Below are 19892 nucleotides of genomic sequence, written 5' to 3' on the forward strand. Positions count from 1 at the left end.
TACAATGTGACGCAAACAGTTACACACGAATTTACGTTACGATTCTATTCATCTATTTCATCACATTCATCTATTCATTTGTTCATTCATTTGAACACACTAAAAGCTCCGCCTAGTAAAAGAGTGGAAATGCAGAATCGACTACTATTTCAGATGCGGTTTACTTTTACCTGACAGCAAGTAATTTCTCTGTGACGCGCGTGTATGTATGTAAAAGTTTTGGCTTTTATATACACTGGGAACTCGAAACTAGAGATTTTTGCATGTCATTGTAACCGAGAAGTTAAAAACGACACAGAAGAAGGTTTTTGATTCTAGGTTCTCTTCAGCAGCTGTGGCTCCGAGTGTAGTTAGCAGACCTCGAACACCTATAATTTCAGTAGCAATATTTTAAACAAAAAAAAATTAAAAGAACTTTTTACACGTATGCAGCTGGCAAAGCGAAAACACGCTGAATGGAAATTACACAATTACAATTAGAACTATATTACGCCTGTAAAAAAATATGTGTATATCCAATGAAAAAAATTGCTCTGCCCCCTTTCTTCAATTTTTTGAGTGTACAAAGTTGCGTTTTCATCTCAGTTGATACATAGCTTTGGTGTTTTAAACGCTTCTGATCCTTCCTGATTCTGATTCTTTGATCCGAATGGTGCTTCTCAAACTTTTAACATATATCCCAAACCCTACTTGAGAGTTCAAAGAGCATACCCTCAAGAATTACTCGGTATCTTCAAAGAATCTTCAATCTTGCTTCGTCGGATTTCTAACGCAGACTCACAAAGGAACTCAGCAGCAAGATTGCAAATTTGCATCAGACACCAACAACCTTGCCCTTCTTCGTCGAATGGACAATTGTACTGAACTGCTAAAGCTAAATAATCCTCTCTTGCGCTAGGTGCCACCATCTCAATTAACTGCTCCTCTTCAGCAATCTGCACTTTTATAAAGATACTATGGCATTTGCATTTTTGAGCCACCAAATCAACTGCGTCTATAGTTTAGAGGTTATTGCCTCCTTTTAAATCTATTTTAATTATTAATGCGCTATTTCAGTCAGAACATGTGGGTAGCCGGAATGAGTTGGCGTATAATTTTTTAAAGCGGTGAAGTCATTCAAGTTCTTGTATCTTGCTGATCTATTTAGCCCTCTTTTGAATAGTCTTGATGCGTTAACTTCGTGGTTTTCTGTTTCCAAACCAGAATAGACGTTTGCTCTAGCGGTAGTGACAATTGTTTGATGATAACCGCCCGAGTACACCTAGCATTCGAATGAATTTTTGTCAACTTAAAGGCAGCATATCAAAAAATTGACAGTATGGGATCTCTCCAGAAAAAGGTAGAGTTCGGGTGTACAGTACGAGTACGAGCATCGTACGGCTTTTGTGCTTGCGAAGTACGTAAGAACGTACCACCATTGTACATATCCCCTTCCCTCAGAAATTTATTCACTGGATTTATTTGAATAGGATGGTGAACAGATCTCATTGATCCTCGACCGCTCGCTCGTGGATACGGTGATGCACAATTGTGGCGCATTTCAACCAACCTCGCACGAACGAACGCCGTTTCCACTACGTTTTCCAGGATGGAAATTGAGCAGGAACACGCTCACTTCATCCGTAATCCACTCTCCTAACTCTCTGTTTTCTATCAGATTGCCCTAGCACGTCTATTCCGTCATACGCTGCCTTTAACAAGTATGTACGCGGTTTTTTTCCGTGGTTGTTTGTTTTTTTTTCTTTTATACCACATTTCTCAGTGAAACGTTAACTCGTCGGAGCACTATAAATAAATAAAGACTTTAAGACCTATACCAATTAAGTTATATTTTCGTAACAGCATTTTTAAGAAGGCCACTCGTAGCACTTTCCTCTAAGCAGAGAAATTTTCGTTTACCCGAAAGTAAACTATTTTGTTTTGTCTATTTTATCCATTTCAGGTAATCAGCATGATTGTTCGCATAATAACGTTGATTGTTCTGACCCTCCTAACGTGTTCAGCTGTGATAGGTATGTTCGTTTGAGAATCATTTCGATAACTCACCTGGATTTTTTTAGAGCGAAATATGCAAAAATCCTTCCTTTCCCAATATTATATAGAAGGAATCAAGCCTCCTTCTTCTAATGTAAGGAGAAACGTTCGATGCGTAGTCGCATGACATTGTGTGGCAAATACTGCATGTGACGTTTTCGTGTGCCAAGTGCAGTCCACGACAACGTTTGGAAACAAAATGTTGCATATCTGGGATAGTTGAACGCTGCTCACGTAGCACAGGTCCGCGAGGTGCAGGAAGAATTCTGGAACTTTTGTCGCAACATATTTTAAAACACCACTCGCAACTTTCTTTTTATTTTTCAGGGATAATATTTGGAAATAGCGCTTTATGCGTACACTCTAAAGACTTGCAACGGAATTATAGAAGTAAAAAATGTGCATAAATAATTTATAAACACTCCTCTTTTGATGGTAATTTCAACTGACCAAATGAACCACGTCATTCATTGAAATGGGTGTCAAAGTATGCAAAAGTTTATCCAGAGTCTTCTCTCAATTCTATAGTGGTTCTGTTTCTTTGATCATTCTTCTGATTCTCTAAAAACGAGAACAGCAAAACATGAAGATGATCACTCTCTGTGGAAGTATCTGTGCTTTTTGTAAGGGACGTGAGAGCTCCTGTTGATCTTAGCCTACAAATTCCTTTCGAAAAATTGAACCATCGAGTTTCTTCTTCAATCTCTCAAATCAATCTTGAAAGGGAAGTAGTCACAGAGATCACACATCAAAGAGTTCATTCAGTAAATTCAATGGTTGGTAGAATCGATAACTCTACTCTTGTATCTCCTACAAAATATTTGATGCAGGTGTTCAACGTATACTTATTTACTTATATATTTTATGTATTTATTTACATATTTATGCATTCACATAGCATTAAAGCAATGCGTAATGAATATAACTGTTATGACGACACTTGAAATGAACTGAATTTATGATTGTGTGGGCGGCGTATAACTTTTGCTCACGGAAAAGTTATGCGCCGTCCACATAACCATAAATAAACTGAGCATGAGTGGACATGTTAAAGTACATTGTAGTATTTATGCAAACCAATTTTAATTTCCTTACAGAGGATGAAGAATTTGAAAAAATACAATAAATCAGCCTCGTGTAATGGATGTGGTTTAGATGGAGTTGAAGTGGATAACACGCTGTGCGGTATGTGCAGAGGTAACGAAGTCTGTCTGAATAACTTGATGACGAAGTTGCATATACCACTTTGTGTAGTAGGTAAGTCGCCATAAGCACTTATCCCATAAGCGTTTGCACAAGTTATTTGCAAGATAGGACTCTCCCCTTAGAATATTCTGATTGCCCCAACTGATTACAAATGTAAAGTCAGTGATCTGTCAAAATGGGTTAAAGGCATCACCCCACGAATATGAGGTGGTGCAGATTTCAGGTGGAGTATTCGTATACGGGATGGGAGACTACGGAGAAGGAGGTGATTCCGTCCATTTCTTGCTAATTGCCGTAAAAAAACGGCCCGGAAGATGCGGTGCGTGAACAAGGCTGGCGCGCTCCAATTGAACCTCTTGTACAAAATGGTGCGCCAAAACGAATGAAGCAGTATCTTCTGGGCCGTTTTTACGGCTATTAGGAAGAAATGGACGGAATCACCCCCCTCTCCGTAGTCTCCCATCCTGTATACGAATACTCCACCTGAAATCTGCACCACCTCAGATTCGTGGGGTGATGCCTTTAATTTAGAAACGAGGAAGTAAAGAAGAAGTAAGTGTCGCATTTGCTATGGGCTACTTTTACCTATTTAAAAAGTGTTACTATCATTGATATCATCTTCAAAAAATTAAGTCCCCAAACGAGACCACCATGATCTTTAAAAAAAAAAAAACAGGCGACACTCTACAATGAATCGCTTGCCGTGGTTTGAGTACGACAAAAAGTGCCTTCTCTTGTGGAATGCCCAGTTTATTTTCCGCAGATACACAGAAGATAAGAAAAGAAAAATCGCGAGCTCGATATTCCCCTAAGCGGGTACCCATCACCTAGGCATTTTTCTTCAGTCTTCTTCTTTCTCTTAAACGTGAATGCACACTTATCACGAACTTTTATGTAGGCACGAGAAGGCTCCAACCAGTCTGCATGGTATAGCGCGTCTTCTTTTTTTGAATTGAATAGAATTGCGTAAATAGAGATAAATTACTTCTTTTACCAGTTTCTATGCATTAAACTGTACAGTGAGTCCAAATGTATTTTCTGCCTTGCATTATTCATAACGTAAGTGTAAACATGTGGGTGGTTCATCAGCGGTTTTTCATCGCATGCTTCGAAAATTGAGACCCCAAGCGTAGCAATTATTAGGCTGACAAATTCGATATACTTCACGTTCACACCTGGAACACCGTGCATTGCGCTATCGAGTAAGCGCCTGCAAAAAAGAATCCTACTGTAGTTTCCTGCGTATTTTCCTTTATCCCTTTTTCCATTCCATTTGCATGTCAATTAAAAAATCTCCTTATAAAAATGGCATGAAAAAATTTCCATACTACGCCAATGGGAGATGGAATTACACGCTGCAAAAATTCCAAGCTTAATTTATTATGCCATTGCTTAATGTGTTGCAAGTATCATTATTTCATGACAAATGTTGAGAGTATTGTCATACTGTTCTATATTCAGACGGAAAAGCACGATTCACAGCGAAGCGAACCGAACGTGGAGTCCTACGAAAAATCCTCCTTAACAGTTACCTGAGAAAACTGCGGTGAAGATACTCGACGTTTCATTTTTGCAGTTATCCTCTTGATTGCTGAATACGTATATCAGATCTATATATCAGTTGTACTAATTCAAAATTCTAAATTATTCGGATACTGTAAAGAGCACAGTTGTTTTCACTCGTAAATAATTCAGACTACGTCAGAAACAAAAATCGCGCTACGCCATACAAGAACACAAGTATTGACACAAAATTCAAACGTTCCACTGTTGTTCGTAGAAAACGTCGTCGTCTCCTTCATCCCGGTTCTGAGAAGGGTATCCATAAGGAACTGGAAACAAGTAACATTTATTGTCTGTTCAATTCTACTGCATGCAACATAAAATTCCCAATTGAATCAACTATATTTAACATACTCAACAAAGTCATTGAAAAAAGTTTAGGTTCTACCTAAGTCAAGGAACTCCTCACCAAATTTGTTCTCCAGATACTTTTTTGTCGAAAAAAATTATTTTCCGGACTTTTTAGATTTAATTTCTTCAGTGAAATAGGAAGAATAGGGAGTAGGAAAAAAAGCGTCCGTCTTTACCGAAAACTGCACATAGGCCTACGACAGGGTAAGAGCTGGCGAATTTAAGTGGTATTTCGTCATATGCTTAATTCTAATTTCGAAAAACCTTTGATATTTATTTAAAAATAAAAGGATCCATGAGAAATAACACCGGTAATAAAACAATGCTCAGTAGTTTCGTACCAAACATTAAAGTCTAGGTAAATGAATTGCATTCTCTGTCTAAAGCTCATATTCCACAAGAAAGACATAAGAACGAAACAGGAGAGTTCTGGAATTCCAAGTTATCTGCAAATCAACCTTTTTATATATTACTACTTTTACTGAAAGTTGAATGTCCCATACAGCACTGCACTATAAAAAAAACCAGCGCAACTGCTTTGAATAATTTCCGCTACAATTTATAATTATAATTAATATTCAACTACCTAATCTGTCGATTAGATCGAAGTCAAGTTCGGGGTCGAAAGCGGTGCTTTTTCGTTGCATCGGCTGATTCTCCTTTTCGTAGTTACTGCGATCCTGATTTCCTCGACTCAGCGCGCCACCATTCGATGTTAACTACAATAGTCGACTGCTGTTAATCAGGGTTCATCTTGTTTGAACTTTCGGGCTAAATCGGTTCCAAGTGGGGAGATTTTACACTGATATCGCGTGAATGTACTGCACTGCTGAACCCGATACAGAACCAGTGCCTTGAAATCAATGACACCGCGGCCATTACATTTATACATTAATGATGAGAAAGAAATTACCATACTACACAATTTACAACGTTGATTTGCTTATTGTTACCGGACTGATATCCTTAAGTTCCTAAATCTTACGGTATGAGGAGTCGAGAGTGTTCGAAATACTTCGAACGCCGCATTCTCTCAATATATAATTTTGACAGTTTAAGACATGTTGTAAAGAAATTACATTACAACTTTTCATTCCTTAGCACATTGACGAGTTTTTAATTTTATTGCTCGTGGGACAGAAACGTTTTTTTTTTCTTTTTGGGTCGTATTGTTCCATGTAACAGTCTCTTTCCTCGCATTACTTTTTTCGCACTACTGGGTTAATCTTTTGGTTTATAACAACTTATTTCTACACTTGCAGCTTCTTTAGCACTTTTGTTTTTTTCAGTTTTTTACGGACCAAAATGCTGAAATAAGAGTAGAAATCTTGACCACTGTTTTGAGCGTTTTTAATTGACAATGACCGAGAAGAAGAAAACAACGAGCAGGACGACGGAATTAACGGTCTAGTCGAAGTTCAGAAGATGACGACGAGAAGAGTGACAACTACACCTACTCGGATTCATGGTCTTCTGACACTAATGCCGAACATGATTCCAGCGACTTCGAACACAATTTAATAATTGGCTCAGTTCAATGCTCTTCACAGATTGCAAGAAACTCATTGACTACTACTGCCTCTTTTCAACAAGGATGTTCTCAATCTGATAGACCATAAAATTAATAGATACGAACAAAAAAGGATGAAACATGAGAGACTTATGGTAATGGAATGAAGAGATTTCTTGCTTGTGTCTTCAAATTGTTAAACTGCCGACATTGAGAGATTACTGGAGTTCTCAAACCATATTTGGAGGTCATCCACTTGAAGCACAACTTATGTCCGCAAATCGAATTGGGAAACTCTTAGCAAACCTTCACTTAACTGGCAACGTCTCTTATACACCCTGCGTTAGAAAGCTTGTGAATGGTACTTTCTAATATTTTTCCACTTGCTCACACAAACAGCCGTCGTCAACGCCTGGAAATTGTACAACGATCATATTCAGAAAATCAGGTTAACCGATTTGAAAATAGAAATAGTCTCTTTTCAAGAGATTCTTTTCAAGATGCGGATTGAGCCACATCATCCATGCAACCTAGATTAGAAGAACTTGCAGATCCTAAAGCTGTCCCTAAGAAAAGGCGCACAGGATGCTACAGAGAAATATCTGAAAAAGAAGGATTACGATTCGCCGATAAGCATGCTTGATAGGTCAAGGTCGATGTTTACAGCATCATAGTGTTATTATTAATGCTTTCTTACAAATATTTCGAAAGGACAGACAGAAAAAAAGAGAGATAGAGAAAGACAGAAAAAAAGAATATGACTTCCCGATGGGTTGTATTGTCGTCAATGTGTTTGTCAGCGATATTAAAAACATCTGCTACCTTTAGCTTATTACTGACTACTAATTACTTATTCGTTTATATTGCGGAAATCGCAATGACTAATCTAGTTATTCACTTCCATAAGTCATCCTTTCGCAATACATATACATACGAATTGCTTCTGGCTACTCCACTCCGTCATTTAGACCTTCGCTTTACCGCAGTGCAGCAGGCTTCAGAACTTCTTTCCTTATTGTTTAAGGCATCATAGAACTGCTTTCTTTCTTTGTAGTGATGATATCATGAGCATCTGTAGATGCGACCCTCGTCCACTAAATCGCCATCAAATGCGCAGTTCACTGCAAGGTGAAAGTGAAAGCAGCTAGTGAAGCCCAACGAGTTTGTTTGTGCATAATTTTAATAGAGGATGATGCTAAATGTAGCACCCATTTCTCTATAAAACCACTTGTCTCCTGAAAAGAGTAGAGATGTCGGGATGCATCACAAAAAATCTTGAGTCTGTGAAAGATCCTTTGAAATGTTCAGAGAATTCAAATTAGTCCAGACTTCAAAAGTTGATTAAAGGCATCACCCCACTAATCTGAGGTGGTGCAGATTTCAGGTGGAGTATTCGTATACGGGATGGGAGACTACGGAGAGGGAGGTGATTCCGTCCATTTCTTGCTAATTGCCGTAAAAAACGGCCCGAAAGATGCGGCGCCGCACAAGACTGGCGCGCTCCAATCGAATCTCTTGTACAAAATGGTGCGCCAAAACGAATGAAGCCGTATCTTCCGGGCCGTTTTTTACGGCCATTAGGAAGAAATGGACGGAATCACCCCCCTCTCCGTGGTCTCCCATCCTGTATACGAATACTCCACCTAAAATCTGCACCATCTCAGACTCGTGGGGTGATGCTTTCAAACGAAAACTACCCTGAAAGAGTGTTGGCATTAAACAGCGGAAAATCAAACGGATCAGAACATAAGTCCACAATTTTTTTAGATATATTGTATACTTACAGGTTGTTTATTCCGACGGTGCTAACCTCAGCGCTTAGGAAGTGAGTACGAAAAGGGAGAGTTTCTTTTTACTCACAGTCTGTTTTCTCTCAGAACACTTATTCGAGGCCCACTCTGATTCTCAAAGTTTATATATGAATTAATAAAAGCTGTGCTTACATTTATCATCATTCCCATCTTAGCAAATGCGCCCAGCTGTGTCATTCCTAGTCCAAGTCCTTTATTTATGCTGATTTTCTGGGCCATCTGAAAGTATTGATCTCATATTGGAATTTCTTGGAAGAAGAATAGCTTTGTTCTTACAAAAATAATTCAATCCAACATCAAGCCACCTTTCTGGATGATATTTTAACGCCCTACTTTATAAAATCACCACGCTGAGTTATCACTAGTACCTGCTAGTGAGTTCATTGCATTTTTGTAACGAAGGACCCCGTTAGCCCGGTACTGAAATGATAGAGATAACGTTCCCCACTACAACTACCTCGAAGACGTTGATTTCCAATTATCAAGATCATGAACACATTTTCCCACACCAGTGTACATGAGAAATGTTCGATCTACACTAGAGGAGGAGTAGCTTCTCACCTGAATCATTTTGTCGGCGATAACCTTAGCCTTTCCCATTTGCCTTCCCATATAATGGATCTGGTGGATGATGTTGGTTGCTACTACATCCACTGAACAAACAAACTTTCATCCAAATAGAAAATGTCAAGATAGAAGTTTGGATCATTTGTTCACCTAACGCACATATACATAGTTGTGGTGTGCTCCTAGTACCACATATATCACCTGTGCTACTCTTGTTCGATTTCCCGGACATCAGTAATACTTCATTTTATCCCGGCTGCGCAGAAAAGGTTGATCAGTGGCTTCTTTTTTTGCAAAGGACTCAACGAGCATCCTATCCTTCTTTCAAGGACTTCGCGAAGATGTCTGACCATCGGGTCTGCGGTCTTTCTGATGCGTTTGATATCGCGCGGTATCCAGTCGCTCAAAGCTCTGATCCAGAGATTGTCGCTGGGACGCATCACCCTGCCTGTGCCCTGTCTGGCTAATCTTAGTTTATTTGTCAAATCCAACAGCGTCTATGATCTTCGGATGATTTTGACGCAGGACTGATCTTCAAATACCCTCTCAGTTGAGTAAAGTGGAATGCTCCAAACATCACCAACATAGTTCCTCTTGCCTAGTTAGTATATCAGGTGGTTCATCATATTAATGTTCTGACCTAGATATACGTAGTTGAAGAAATAGGACATGTTCATTCTGTTGACTGTGATTGGGTCATCCGTCCTTCATGACCATTGTTTTGTCTAAAATCAGCTGGAGACTGTTCTTTTTGCACGTTTGACAAATTGGACAAGCATTCGTTTGATGCTTATGGTATCAGAACGATGTCATCAGCGAAACGAAGATGGTGTAATTGCTGGCCACCAACTTTCACTCGTATGTCATCCGATTCGCATTGCGTTTTTGAAGGTGACACTGAGATTGTTTTACCCTGTGCCTAACCTCTCTCTCCACATCGATTGACATTATTGTGAAATGGAGAAATTTGGTCACGAAACGCCTCTGGGTCATGTCCATTTCCCGGCATGTAGTGAGGAAGCAAGAGGACGTGGTGTCGAAGAGATCTGAGTCGAAGTCGTGAATGACTTCCTCCATCCCCTTTCTCGATGATGTAGTTGTTCCATTTGGGTCCCGGAAAGCGGTCGCTTTGTTCTGCCACTGGCGAAGCTTCGACGGGTGCAGCCAATATTCAAAAGGAACTGAGTCGATTACACAGTGGTTAAAGAGGTGAATTAGAAAGCAACAAATTTATTGATATTGTGAATTCTTGAACTAAACGCCGGAGAGGTGACCTCTTTGGTGATTGAAAACTTCGCGCAAGTGGTAGTGAGGTAGGAGCTGCTTGTCTGGTTCAGCTCAGCGTTAGCATGTGAACTGAAGATCCACTATAGGCTCCCTTCCTCTATTAACTTTCAAGTATTTGAACCTTCCAAGAACTTTCATGAAGACACTGCTAGTCGAAAATCGGACGAGTCAAGGTTTGCAGCATACGTAATTTTGTGCAGAAAAAGAACGGACCATCAAGGTCAGATACCATTCAGTCCTACCGGATATATTTACTGTAACGACAGCTAGAAAACGAATTAAGAAAGATGAGTTTATTCATTTGTTGACTTTCAACAGTGACACTCCTTATCCAGTGTCGAGAAGAAGACTCTTGAAATTACAGGTTCCTATCCCCCTTTTTGTCGTTGTCATTACGTATCAATGATATTAAGCTGTCTTGCTGTCTACGTGCACTCGTTCAAAATTGTTGCTTCTTCTTAACTTTGTCAGTCATGAGAAAATTTGCGTCGCATTGGTTTTAATTCTGCCTCAATAGGGAGCTGCAACTTACCTGACATTGTCACTAAGGTAACTCCAACGACAATAAAAAGGATCAGATAGGGAACTGGTATAGGAGGACTAAATACAAAACAAATACAAAAGTATTTCTTTGCATATAATTAAAAAATGCTCTCTCAAACCCGTTGAAAAATGGCACCAACTCGATATCTCCAAATCCTACAGTGAGTATCGTAATACAGCAGTAATAGACGCTGTCGAATAGCGATAAATGTGAGACGTTGTGGATGCATAGACCACCGACAAGGGGATACAGCAAAAGCAAGATCAAAAGTGCAGCCATGAAGATCGATGTCGACTGCAAGCTTAGAAAATGACTAATAGAAATCTAGTCATGAGATAATTTACATTTAGACCTAATATGGATCTCACCTCTCTGAAAAGTTTAAAGACGGCATCGCAAAAAAACTTCCCGATATCTGAAATGGTAACCAATGCCAGCGGAATACCAACAATAGCATAAATAACTAGAAACATTCGACCGTTCCATGTCAAAGGTGTAATAAGACCAAATCCTTAACAGAATGATGTTGAGCGACATTTTTAAGAATTCAAGAACTTCTAAGATGAACAACTACAAATCCTGAATTTCCACATATTTTCAAGCTTCTTCTAGCAAAGCAGAAAATTTCCCTCTTTGTTGTCTCAAAAAGTATGGAAATACATGACCAGAAAATTCCTTAAATGTCTCAAAAAATAACGAACAAAATGACGTAAAGGAAATATTATGATAAATTTACGATATAACATAAATAATGGGTGAATATATTGAATTAGAATATTTGCTTCTCCAAAAAGAACCTTCGAAAGAATTGACTATGTTGTTTTATTATTGGTATAACAAACAAAACAAAAAAAAACATTAGCATATCAAATATCTCCCTGCTTCCACTTTCTGAAGTGATGAGTTTGAAATTAAATTAGCAGTGCTTTAACAAAATATATAAAGAAATACAAGTCATGATGGATGCGAGAAACAAGCGCAGTTGTGATGAACATTGAAAAAAGATCTTTTTTCTCAATCACACCAATGGAGTGATATAGATGTCCACTGATCTCATGATAATAGTACGTGCAAAGTTATGGCATCGCCGTCGCATTCATGGACAGCAAATTTTTGCACACCTACAGGTACCAGTGTAGTGGCGGTGAAGAGCACAGAAGAATCCATTGTCCACATATCCAAATAAACTCCATCATTATAAAACATACAATCGAAATAATTCCTGGCGATCTGAATATTTTCTATAGAATTAGGGAATAGAGAGCGCAAAAGAGGAAAAGATCACCACCGTCGCCGCTAAAGGTAGGGTTTGGGGAAATTTCTGAGGGTGGGTAAGCCCGTGGGAAGTCTACGAAAACACGTACGGAAACATACTGTGCTTGTAAAAAGTAAAGGCATATATATACTTATCAGAGCACCAATATTTCCTAAAATATTTGGTGATCTTATGATCCTATCGTCTGTTTAAATTTTGCGTTTAGACCATTTCCTTTATTTTATGATTGCTCTCTATCTCTGCTTCTGCAATTTGATGGAGGAGTTGCACGTTTTAATCACGATGCATGTAGAGAACGTTCTGCTTCTGCGATTGAGATTCCAATCTGTAACTTCTCCGCGAACACTTTTTTCAAAACAAAGTCATCTTTTCTGCACAACTCGTTTAAGACTCTAGTGTAGTCAATTTTACGTGGAAGCAACAAGTGCAAGACTAAGCTATTCCGTTGAAAGAATCTGTAATGAATCTTAATGGCTAGTTAAACGTCATTTTGGGCTGTAAAAATTTTGTGATCCACTCACAGCCTCAAACTTAAAAATGAGAAAAATCTCTTCAATATACTATACTGTTCGAAAATAAAAACTTTGAAATGACTGAAAAGGAGAAAATTGTTTTGCAATCCTTTGTAGCCTTGATCAAAATGTTCAGAATCAAAATGTTCAGAATCTAGCAGCAAGACAGTTTATAAGCACCGTATGAGATCAGAACTCGAGTGTGGTTTACCGCCCTTTTTTCCTTGTCTGTATTTCATCACATCTAAACATGGCAGAGGAATTAATTACAAAAGAGATTGGTTCCACCCACGCTCATAAATTAGCATGGTGCAAGATCGGTAAACCTGCTCTGTTTGCAAGCTACATCATCATAAATCGTACATCATCAGTTTTTTTTTCGAATTTGAGGGTGTGACATTTTTGGTAGTAGGCCTGTGGCTAGACGGAAGGTAGTTCGAAGGTACCCTAGGTCACTTTTCAATCAAACTTTCACTACTGCGATTTCGATGAATTGGCATGAACGTGCCTGGAAGGATGAAAAAGCGGACTTGAATACATAGGGAGGCCAAATCATTTAATAGGCTGCATACACATTCATAGTTCTCAAAGATTCTGAATTGGAACGCGCTGTGCATCCCAGGCAGGTTGATTACCGCCAGACACTTCACATTTTTATTATTTCGGAGGTCATCAATGAAACTGAAATACAACTGTAGATCTCTCTTAAAAGTAGCTCATCTCAAAACTGACGTGGCATGGAAGCCCCAGGAAAACGCAGAGTTTGGATTTTAGATTGCGGAAACGAGCGTGCCCTTGCTTAATTCCTCTTGATATTTCTGAAAAGCAACTTGGGAACCGCTCCAGTTCCTACGAGGAACATTAGAACGCGTCTTCTTCTACACGCTCCAGACTCTTCAGCAGTCTATTTGATGGTTTTAGTTGAATAGACTGCTAAGCCACGTATCTCCCTCACTAAAGGATCACAGCCGATTAGTCGCGAGGCTACGTGGCGTGTTTGTCCACTCTGAGAGGACAAACGTTATCCTCCAAACCCGTGGAACTAGGGACTTTCAACATGCACATGTGTTTTGAAATTTTCACAGGTCACAGTGATAGAAAAGAGTCTCCTGATCCCCGAGGAAAGCACGGGATGGTAGCGCCAGTGTTGTGGTTGTCGTTGCCTGCTCGCGGAGTCAAGTAGTGATAGGTCGGACACATCCAAGAAAGTGTTTGTCGCCGTTGTGTCGGTCTTGGATTGCAACTGGTTTACGTGTCGAGTCCATACTTCGTTTCCACAGAGAACAGAGTAACGGTTCTGTGTTCAACACGGCGTGTGATGAAACTGGGAGTCCAGGTAAGTTTCTCTCCTCGATAATGGCAAAAAAATCGCGTCGTTGATCTCAAAGCTGCGGTGTCGTGCTCCATTTCGACGATTAAATTCGACGATTCAATTGAGATTCCATTTTGATGTCAAGTGTACCGTTTGCGAGATCTCTAGAAAATGAAATTAGATCGAGTTCCGTTCGAAGTCGGCATCCCAGGAAGGCTTCGGGAGGTGAACGCTGGTCAGGTGCAGACGGGCAGCGAGTGGAGAGATATGCCATCAGAAAAGTCTGTAGTGCATCCACTGTTGGTTCCTCCCTCTTCAGCTTTGCGGGTCTACTTTTGAAGGTGTCCACAAAGCGTTCTGCTTGTCCGCTGCTCTGTGGATGGAACAGCGGCGTGTGAGTGTGTAAGATTTCTCGGGAACGGCAGAATGAATGAACTGTGATGACGTGAACTGCGTTCCGTTGTCTGACGAGCGTCTCGAACGAACTTAGCAAAGATGAACTTCATTGCTTGGATAGTAGCCGTTAAGGAAATCGATGACATCTGGACGATTTCCGGCCACTTGGAGTAGGCGTCTACGATAAGTAGATAGTATCGTCGTTCCATCGGTCCAGCGAAATAAGCATGAACTCGAGCCTACGGCGAGTGTGGTTTCGGCCATAACTGTAGTTCAGCTTTCATCGGATCCTTTCGCACTGGTGTACATCTTGGGCAGGTCTTGACGAGTTTTCGATGTCGAAATCAATCGTGGGTAAATAGACAAACCTTCTTGCAAGCATTTTCATCCTTGTTTGGCCTGGATGAGCTTTGTGTAGTGCTGAAAAAACTCGATTTCGAAGTGATTTTGGAATCACTATGCGGGATGCAGTTAACAGACATCCTTTGACTGTTGTCATGGTATTTATGCGGTTGTAGTAGTGCCACAGAGGAGAATGGCGGTTGAACTTGGGCCTGTTTCCGGTCACAAGCTGGATAAGACGATCGGTTTGCGTAGCAGTCCGAATGGATTCGGCAGATGCTGGAAGCTGACAATAGTTTTCTGAGAACTCAGAAGTGACATCACCATCTATTGAGGCTAACACGAAATCTTCCGGTATCGATGATTGTGACGAGACGAGACGTGAAAGAGCGTCCAGTTGGTCGAAATCCTTTGTGTTCTTGTATTCGATAGTGAAGTTGTAGTTTAGCAAAATCGTGGTCCATCGCTGAAGACGGTTGGCACTGTATTCTTTTTTGCTTCCGAAGATTGCCAAGAACGGTTTGTGGTCAATCCTCAGCGTGAAATTTCGTCCATGGATAGAACGATGGAACTTCTGCATGGCGAAAATGAGAGCGAATGCTTCCTTTTCAATCTGGTAGTTCTTCTGTGGTTGTGTCAGGCAACGGCTTGCGTGATAAATGACCTTCTCGCATCCATCTGCGGAGCGATGTGAGAGAGTTGCTCCCATCCCGTACTTTGAAGCGTCAGCGGCGACTATGATTGGGAGACTTGGGTGGAAGTGGGTCAACAGGAGATCCGAGCTTAGGAATCTTTGCCTGAATCTTGTCGAAGGAAGACTGGCACTCCGGTGTCCATATGTAGACAACAACCTTTTTCGTATCCAGTCCAAAGGAGCGCGTAGATTGTGGATCCCTGACGAAGTTTCCGTAAAAATTGTTGAGTCCCGAAGAAGAGCGAAGTTGGCTGACTTCGCTCTTCTTTGGGACTCAACAATTTTTACGGAAATCCTTCGTAGCGGGCATCTTCTGGATAGCTTTGATCTTTTCTGGATCGAGGCGTGTCCTTGTGCGTTGATGACGAACCCAAGGTACATAGCTGATCTCCGTCTACAGAAAAGCACATTTGTCAAGTCGAACGCCGAGTCCGCAGCCTTGAATCCGCTTGAACACGACCTTTAGTCGAGTATTGTGTAGGCCAATGGTTCTACTGGTAACAAATATGTCGTCAAGATAGGCTGAGGTTCCATCTATTCCAGCGATAAGAGCATCCATATGTTGTTGGAGTACACCATCAGCTGGTTTCACTACAAATTGTAGTTGGTTAAAGCGATACAGTTCACACTGCGTGGTGATAGTTAGTAGTTGCCTTGAGACATCGTCCACTTCCAGTTGGAGATACGCTTCGGCTAAGCCTAGCTGTGAAAAGTAGCCTCCTCCGTTGAGTTTCTTGAAGGTGTCCTTTGGGTTTGGAAGCGGACGCTGGTTTTGTTCCAGTGCATCGTTCAGTCCGGTTCAGTAGTCTAGAAGCGGATCGGTCCATTTTTGTTCTGAACGACGATGGGTGCTGCCCATTCTGAGTGATCAACGGGTTCCAGCACGTGTATAGACACAAGTCCATCGATTTTGGTTGAAATCCTTGGCAGCATACGATACAGGACGAGCCTTCAGAAAAACACGCTTCGAGTCAGGCTTCGGAACGAGTTTACCCTTTGACTTAGTACAACAATCCAGTCCAGAAGCAGATACTGTTAGAAACTTCTTCAGGTGCGTTGCGAGAGAAGAATTCAAGGTGCTGAGCGTCCTTGAAGAGATGTTTCAGACGGAACCTTCCATCAGGTGACGAAGCAGTGGCTCGTGTTGGGCGATCCAATCTAACCCCAACAGCGACAGCGAGTCAGCTACATGGCAAGTACCATATTCTAGATGATCATCAATGATGAAGTTGCATTCGTAGCATCCCCGGAAGTTGATTGGTTCGTTGTTGGCAGACTTCAGTGTCAGACGGGATGGTTGCAGCTTCGGTCGACCCATGGCGGTCCAGTCTCCTGTGCTCAGCATTGTTACATCCGCTCCAGTATCAAGACGCATGCGTACTGTCTCCCCATGAATCTTTTCTCTCTACGGCAGATGCGGTTTACAGCGATGTCAGCATGAGTCGAAGCGATGGTGACGCTGTTGGCAGACTTCCGCTTCAGCTTCGGCTTCCGCTTCTTCTTCTCCCGGAAATTTTTGCAGAATGCTTGCTTGTGTCCAGAGCGTCTGCAGTCGTGGCATCTCTTGTTCACGAATGTCCAGTCTCTAGACCAGTGATTGGCTCCAACCGAAAACAAGGTGACGACGGCTCACGATTTCGACTCGTTTGCGAATCCACAACGTTGACATGCAGTAGACTTGATCGTTCGAGGAGTGCAGCATCCTGACAAATTTCAAAAAAGTGCTGAACTTCGGCAGCAAGCTCTTTTGGCGTAGCTTGAAGGCTGTCCTCCATCTTGCGAAGGGCACGACCACGAACATCGGTATCCTACGGGGCGACATGTCCACATATCCATACGAGGCATTTCATCTGCTTAGGTGTGACGTCGTTGAACTCAGCCGTCTGTCATGATGCTGATTGACCAATCCGGTGTAGTCGCGGAGACTTTTCTCATTTCGTTGTGTCTTGAGATGGCGTAGCCTCTTGCGAATGCTGACGTATTATGTCCAAAAAATTTCTTCAGAGCAGCCACTATGTCCGTTAAGGGAACATCGTATGCTCCTTTAGAAAAAATGTGGTTTGTGAAATAGGTATATATGACGACGTCGAGTTTGAAGACGATTAGTCGAGTTTCTGCCGCGTCGTCCATGGTAGCACCGTCCTTTGAGATGACTTCCTCGTAACGATTGTACCACACTTCGAATGTTCAACCATTGTCGGGATCGCACACGATTTCAGGTCGATGGAGAATCAATGGGTGTCGATACAGAATTCGTGACGAATTCGGCCGTGGCGACGGGTGCTGTTGGAACGACTGGGTGCAAAGCGGAGGTCATCTTTTCCATACGCTTCATCAGCTAGGCGAACATTTGCTGTTTTGCCTTGGTTTCTGATTCCAAGACAGTACGCTGAGTTTCGGCATCCATTATGGAGTCGCTGTTCAGTGCGCGGTAACAGCAGTCACAGCAGATCGACCGGAGTCACTGTCACCGGAAGCCAGGTGGGTGTCTACTCAGCGGTTCGGCCAGGAAAAAGGCAAGACTGGTTTGGAACTTGACCCTCTGTTCGACCGGCTTGGAGGCCGACAGAGAGTCCTTGTACCAGAAACCGACTTCACCAGCAGTGCGAACGGGCTTGGACCCGTAGTTGGAGTTCTTGGGCAAAAATTATCATCCTGAGCCGTCCGCGTTGTAGTCCGTTGATCGCCAGTTGTTGTGGTTGTCCCTACAGCCGGAGACGAGTAGCTTTATTGAAGTCGAGCACGGAGAAGAAAAGAGAACATTATCCAAGCAAAAACCACAGGGTGGTAATACAAGAATGCAACTTATCCAATGCGGGTTTACCCTACGCGAATAACAGTGGTGAAATTCCCATCCTACAACAGACAGGAAAGACGGAATTGCAGGATTCGTATGGGCTAGGATGACGATCTGCACTTCTAAGGCACGTGCGCTTGCACCGAAAGTGGCCATCGAAGATATGATGATGTGAGCCAAGAAGATTAAGAACGAAGTCATCGGACTGATCAAGACGAGACGACGTCACCCTCTTAACGCCGTATATGAAACTGGAGCAGAACTGTTCCTAGGAACATGCGACAGTAGAGGAGTTGGCGTCTTCGTCAACACGAATAATACAAAGAACATCGACTTTTTCGAAAAATCTACGACCCGAATCGGATGTTTGAGGATGAGACGATGTGGTTCAATGCCAACTTTGTCTGTCTTCGTCGCTTACGCTCCAACATCTAGCTACGAAGAAGAAGTCGAACCGTTCTATGCATGTGGACCTGGAAAAGTCCTACGGGGAAGATCATGCCTTCTACAAGGTCATAACTGGTAATTTAAACGCCAAAATTGGGCCGAGAAAAACTTCACATCGGGGCTACGGCCTACAATGGAATGAGCAGGGAATAGGGTCTCCTAGTTCATCAAGACTAAGACCATCCATGGGAACTCGCAATTCCAGATGTCCCCTCTCTACGCCGGACGTGAGAGTCACCCGGTGGAGGGTGTAGCAATGAAATTGACCACATCATCTTCAGTCATAGCTTCTGCTTGACGGATGTCGCTGTTGTGGCAATGTTCTATACGGAATCGCACTATTGCCTCCTCCGCGGAAAATTTTCGTTTACCCGGAGGGAAGAGAAAGCCGCAAAGCTCAGGAAGCGAAGTCTCAGAACTGTCATTAACTGGCATCTTTTCGCTATGATAGCCGGCTTTTGGGAAGATTCTGCAACGGACAACATCGACGAGGAATACGACCTGCTCGTTGAACATCCTTCACGACTGCACGAGGAAGACAGAGTTTTGAAACCGCCAAAAAATCTTTTGAAACTCTTAAGCTGATACACCAGCAGCACGAGCCGCAGGCAACCATGAACTCACGTTCGAGCTACCAAGCTTTGCAGAAAGGCGATAAAGGAAGACCGTAAAAAGAGAAGAGCAGAAGTGCTGGCGAAAGCTGCCGGTTGTCTTCCCACCACCTCAGGGAAGACGGGCATGTCATTCCAGAGGTTCTCGCGTCCGAAGTACGACATGCTATCATGTCGGTAAGAAATCGTACGTCACCCAGTCCTAACAGGATAAGAGCCGAACATCTGAAGAACCTTCCGCCAGTACTCATCAATACCCTGGCGAGGCTCTTTATACGTTACCTGTCGGAATGCAAGGTTCCTAAACAGTGGAAGACCAGCAAGACCGTGTTGTTGTATAAGAAGGGAGATCCACATGACATTGGCAACTATCGATGCTTGCTATCCGTCATCTACAGGCTCTTTACAGGAGTGATCCTAAACGGGATTGAAAAGTTTTGGATGAAGGACAGCCATGCGAACAAGCAAGGTTTCGAAAAGAATTCTGCACAATTGACCACATTCACACTGTTTCCAAACTCATCACGAAAAGATATCACGAGATTACGGGATTCCGCCCTTCTCACCCTCATCGACTTGAAAAAGGCCTCCGAAACAACTGAGGCGGAAGCGGTCATTTAAGCCCTGGACAA

At 42.0% G+C, this 19892-nt stretch overlaps 8 protein-coding genes across 12 annotated transcripts; 4 read left to right on the forward strand and 4 right to left on the reverse strand.

Moving 5' to 3' along the window:
- Nucleotides 1–1951: 1951 nt before the first annotated feature.
- Nucleotides 1952–4790, forward strand: RB195_026368 (uncharacterized protein; the record flags this gene model as incomplete). The annotated part of the gene is made up of 3 exons (XM_064214888.1): nucleotides 1952–2012; nucleotides 3190–3291; nucleotides 4702–4790. 3 exons carry the CDS (start codon nucleotides 1952–1954, stop codon nucleotides 4788–4790), a joined length of 252 nt encoding a protein of 83 aa, XP_064070769.1.
- Nucleotides 4791–4995: 205 nt separating this feature from the next.
- Nucleotides 4996–15420, reverse strand: RB195_026369 (uncharacterized protein; the record flags this gene model as incomplete). 2 transcript variants are annotated; one of them, XM_064214889.1, is made up of 10 exons in its annotated part: nucleotides 4996–5072; nucleotides 5741–5873; nucleotides 8608–8694; nucleotides 9037–9128; nucleotides 10862–10929; nucleotides 10992–11167; nucleotides 11242–11384; nucleotides 11995–12103; nucleotides 14677–14789; nucleotides 14850–15420. In XM_064214889.1, the coding sequence occupies 10 exons, from the start codon at nucleotides 15418–15420 to the stop codon at nucleotides 4996–4998; spliced, it is 1569 nt and encodes a 522-aa protein (XP_064070770.1). The 2 variants fall into 2 exon arrangements, with proteins under 2 accessions (XP_064070770.1, XP_064070771.1); XM_064214890.1 differs by lacking the exons at nucleotides 14677–14789; nucleotides 14850–15420 and having other exon boundaries at nucleotides 11995–12040.
- Nucleotides 14650–15420, reverse strand: RB195_026370 (uncharacterized protein; the record flags this gene model as incomplete). Its single annotated transcript, XM_064214891.1, has 1 exon — nucleotides 14650–15420. One exon carries the CDS (start codon nucleotides 15418–15420, stop codon nucleotides 14650–14652), a length of 771 nt encoding a protein of 256 aa, XP_064070772.1.
- Nucleotides 15421–15679: 259 nt separating this feature from the next.
- Nucleotides 15680–17107, reverse strand: RB195_026371 (uncharacterized protein; the record flags this gene model as incomplete). 3 transcript variants are annotated; one of them, XM_064214892.1, is made up of 5 exons in its annotated part: nucleotides 15680–15799; nucleotides 15866–15996; nucleotides 16519–16810; nucleotides 16877–16990; nucleotides 17039–17107. In XM_064214892.1, 5 exons carry the CDS (start codon nucleotides 17105–17107, stop codon nucleotides 15680–15682), a joined length of 726 nt encoding a protein of 241 aa, XP_064070773.1. The 3 variants fall into 3 exon arrangements, with proteins under 3 accessions (XP_064070773.1, XP_064070774.1, XP_064070775.1); XM_064214893.1 differs by lacking the exons at nucleotides 16877–16990; nucleotides 17039–17107 and having other exon boundaries at nucleotides 16606–16780; XM_064214894.1 differs by lacking the exons at nucleotides 15680–15799; nucleotides 15866–15996; nucleotides 16519–16810 and having other exon boundaries at nucleotides 16838–16990.
- Nucleotides 17108–17482: 375 nt separating this feature from the next.
- RB195_026372 (uncharacterized protein) lies at nucleotides 17483–18064 on the forward strand (the record flags this gene model as incomplete). 2 transcript variants are annotated; one of them, XM_064214896.1, is made up of 3 exons in its annotated part: nucleotides 17483–17536; nucleotides 17625–17717; nucleotides 17831–18064. In XM_064214896.1, 3 exons carry the CDS (start codon nucleotides 17483–17485, stop codon nucleotides 18062–18064), a joined length of 381 nt encoding a protein of 126 aa, XP_064070776.1. The 2 variants fall into 2 exon arrangements, with proteins under 2 accessions (XP_064070776.1, XP_064070777.1); XM_064214895.1 differs by lacking the exon at nucleotides 17483–17536 and having other exon boundaries at nucleotides 17640–17717.
- A 244-nt stretch (nucleotides 18065–18308) lies between these two features.
- On the forward strand, nucleotides 18309–19234 carry RB195_026373 (uncharacterized protein; the record flags this gene model as incomplete). The annotated part of the gene is made up of 3 exons (XM_064214897.1): nucleotides 18309–18373; nucleotides 18575–18724; nucleotides 18931–19234. 3 exons carry the CDS (start codon nucleotides 18309–18311, stop codon nucleotides 19232–19234), a joined length of 519 nt encoding a protein of 172 aa, XP_064070778.1.
- RB195_026374 (uncharacterized protein) lies at nucleotides 18884–19165 on the reverse strand (the record flags this gene model as incomplete). The annotated part of the gene is made up of 1 exon (XM_064214898.1): nucleotides 18884–19165. One exon carries the CDS (start codon nucleotides 19163–19165, stop codon nucleotides 18884–18886), a length of 282 nt encoding a protein of 93 aa, XP_064070779.1.
- Nucleotides 19235–19431: 197 nt separating the features above from the next.
- RB195_026375 (uncharacterized protein) lies at nucleotides 19432–19881 on the forward strand (the record flags this gene model as incomplete). The annotated part of the gene is made up of 1 exon (XM_064214899.1): nucleotides 19432–19881. The coding sequence occupies one exon, from the start codon at nucleotides 19432–19434 to the stop codon at nucleotides 19879–19881; it is 450 nt and encodes a 149-aa protein (XP_064070780.1).
- Between the last annotated feature and the right edge of the window lie 11 nt (nucleotides 19882–19892).

This window comes from Necator americanus, chromosome X (genome assembly GCF_031761385.1).
Source record: "Necator americanus strain Aroian chromosome X, whole genome shotgun sequence".
Lineage (NCBI taxonomy): Eukaryota > Metazoa > Nematoda > Chromadorea > Rhabditida > Ancylostomatidae > Necator > Necator americanus.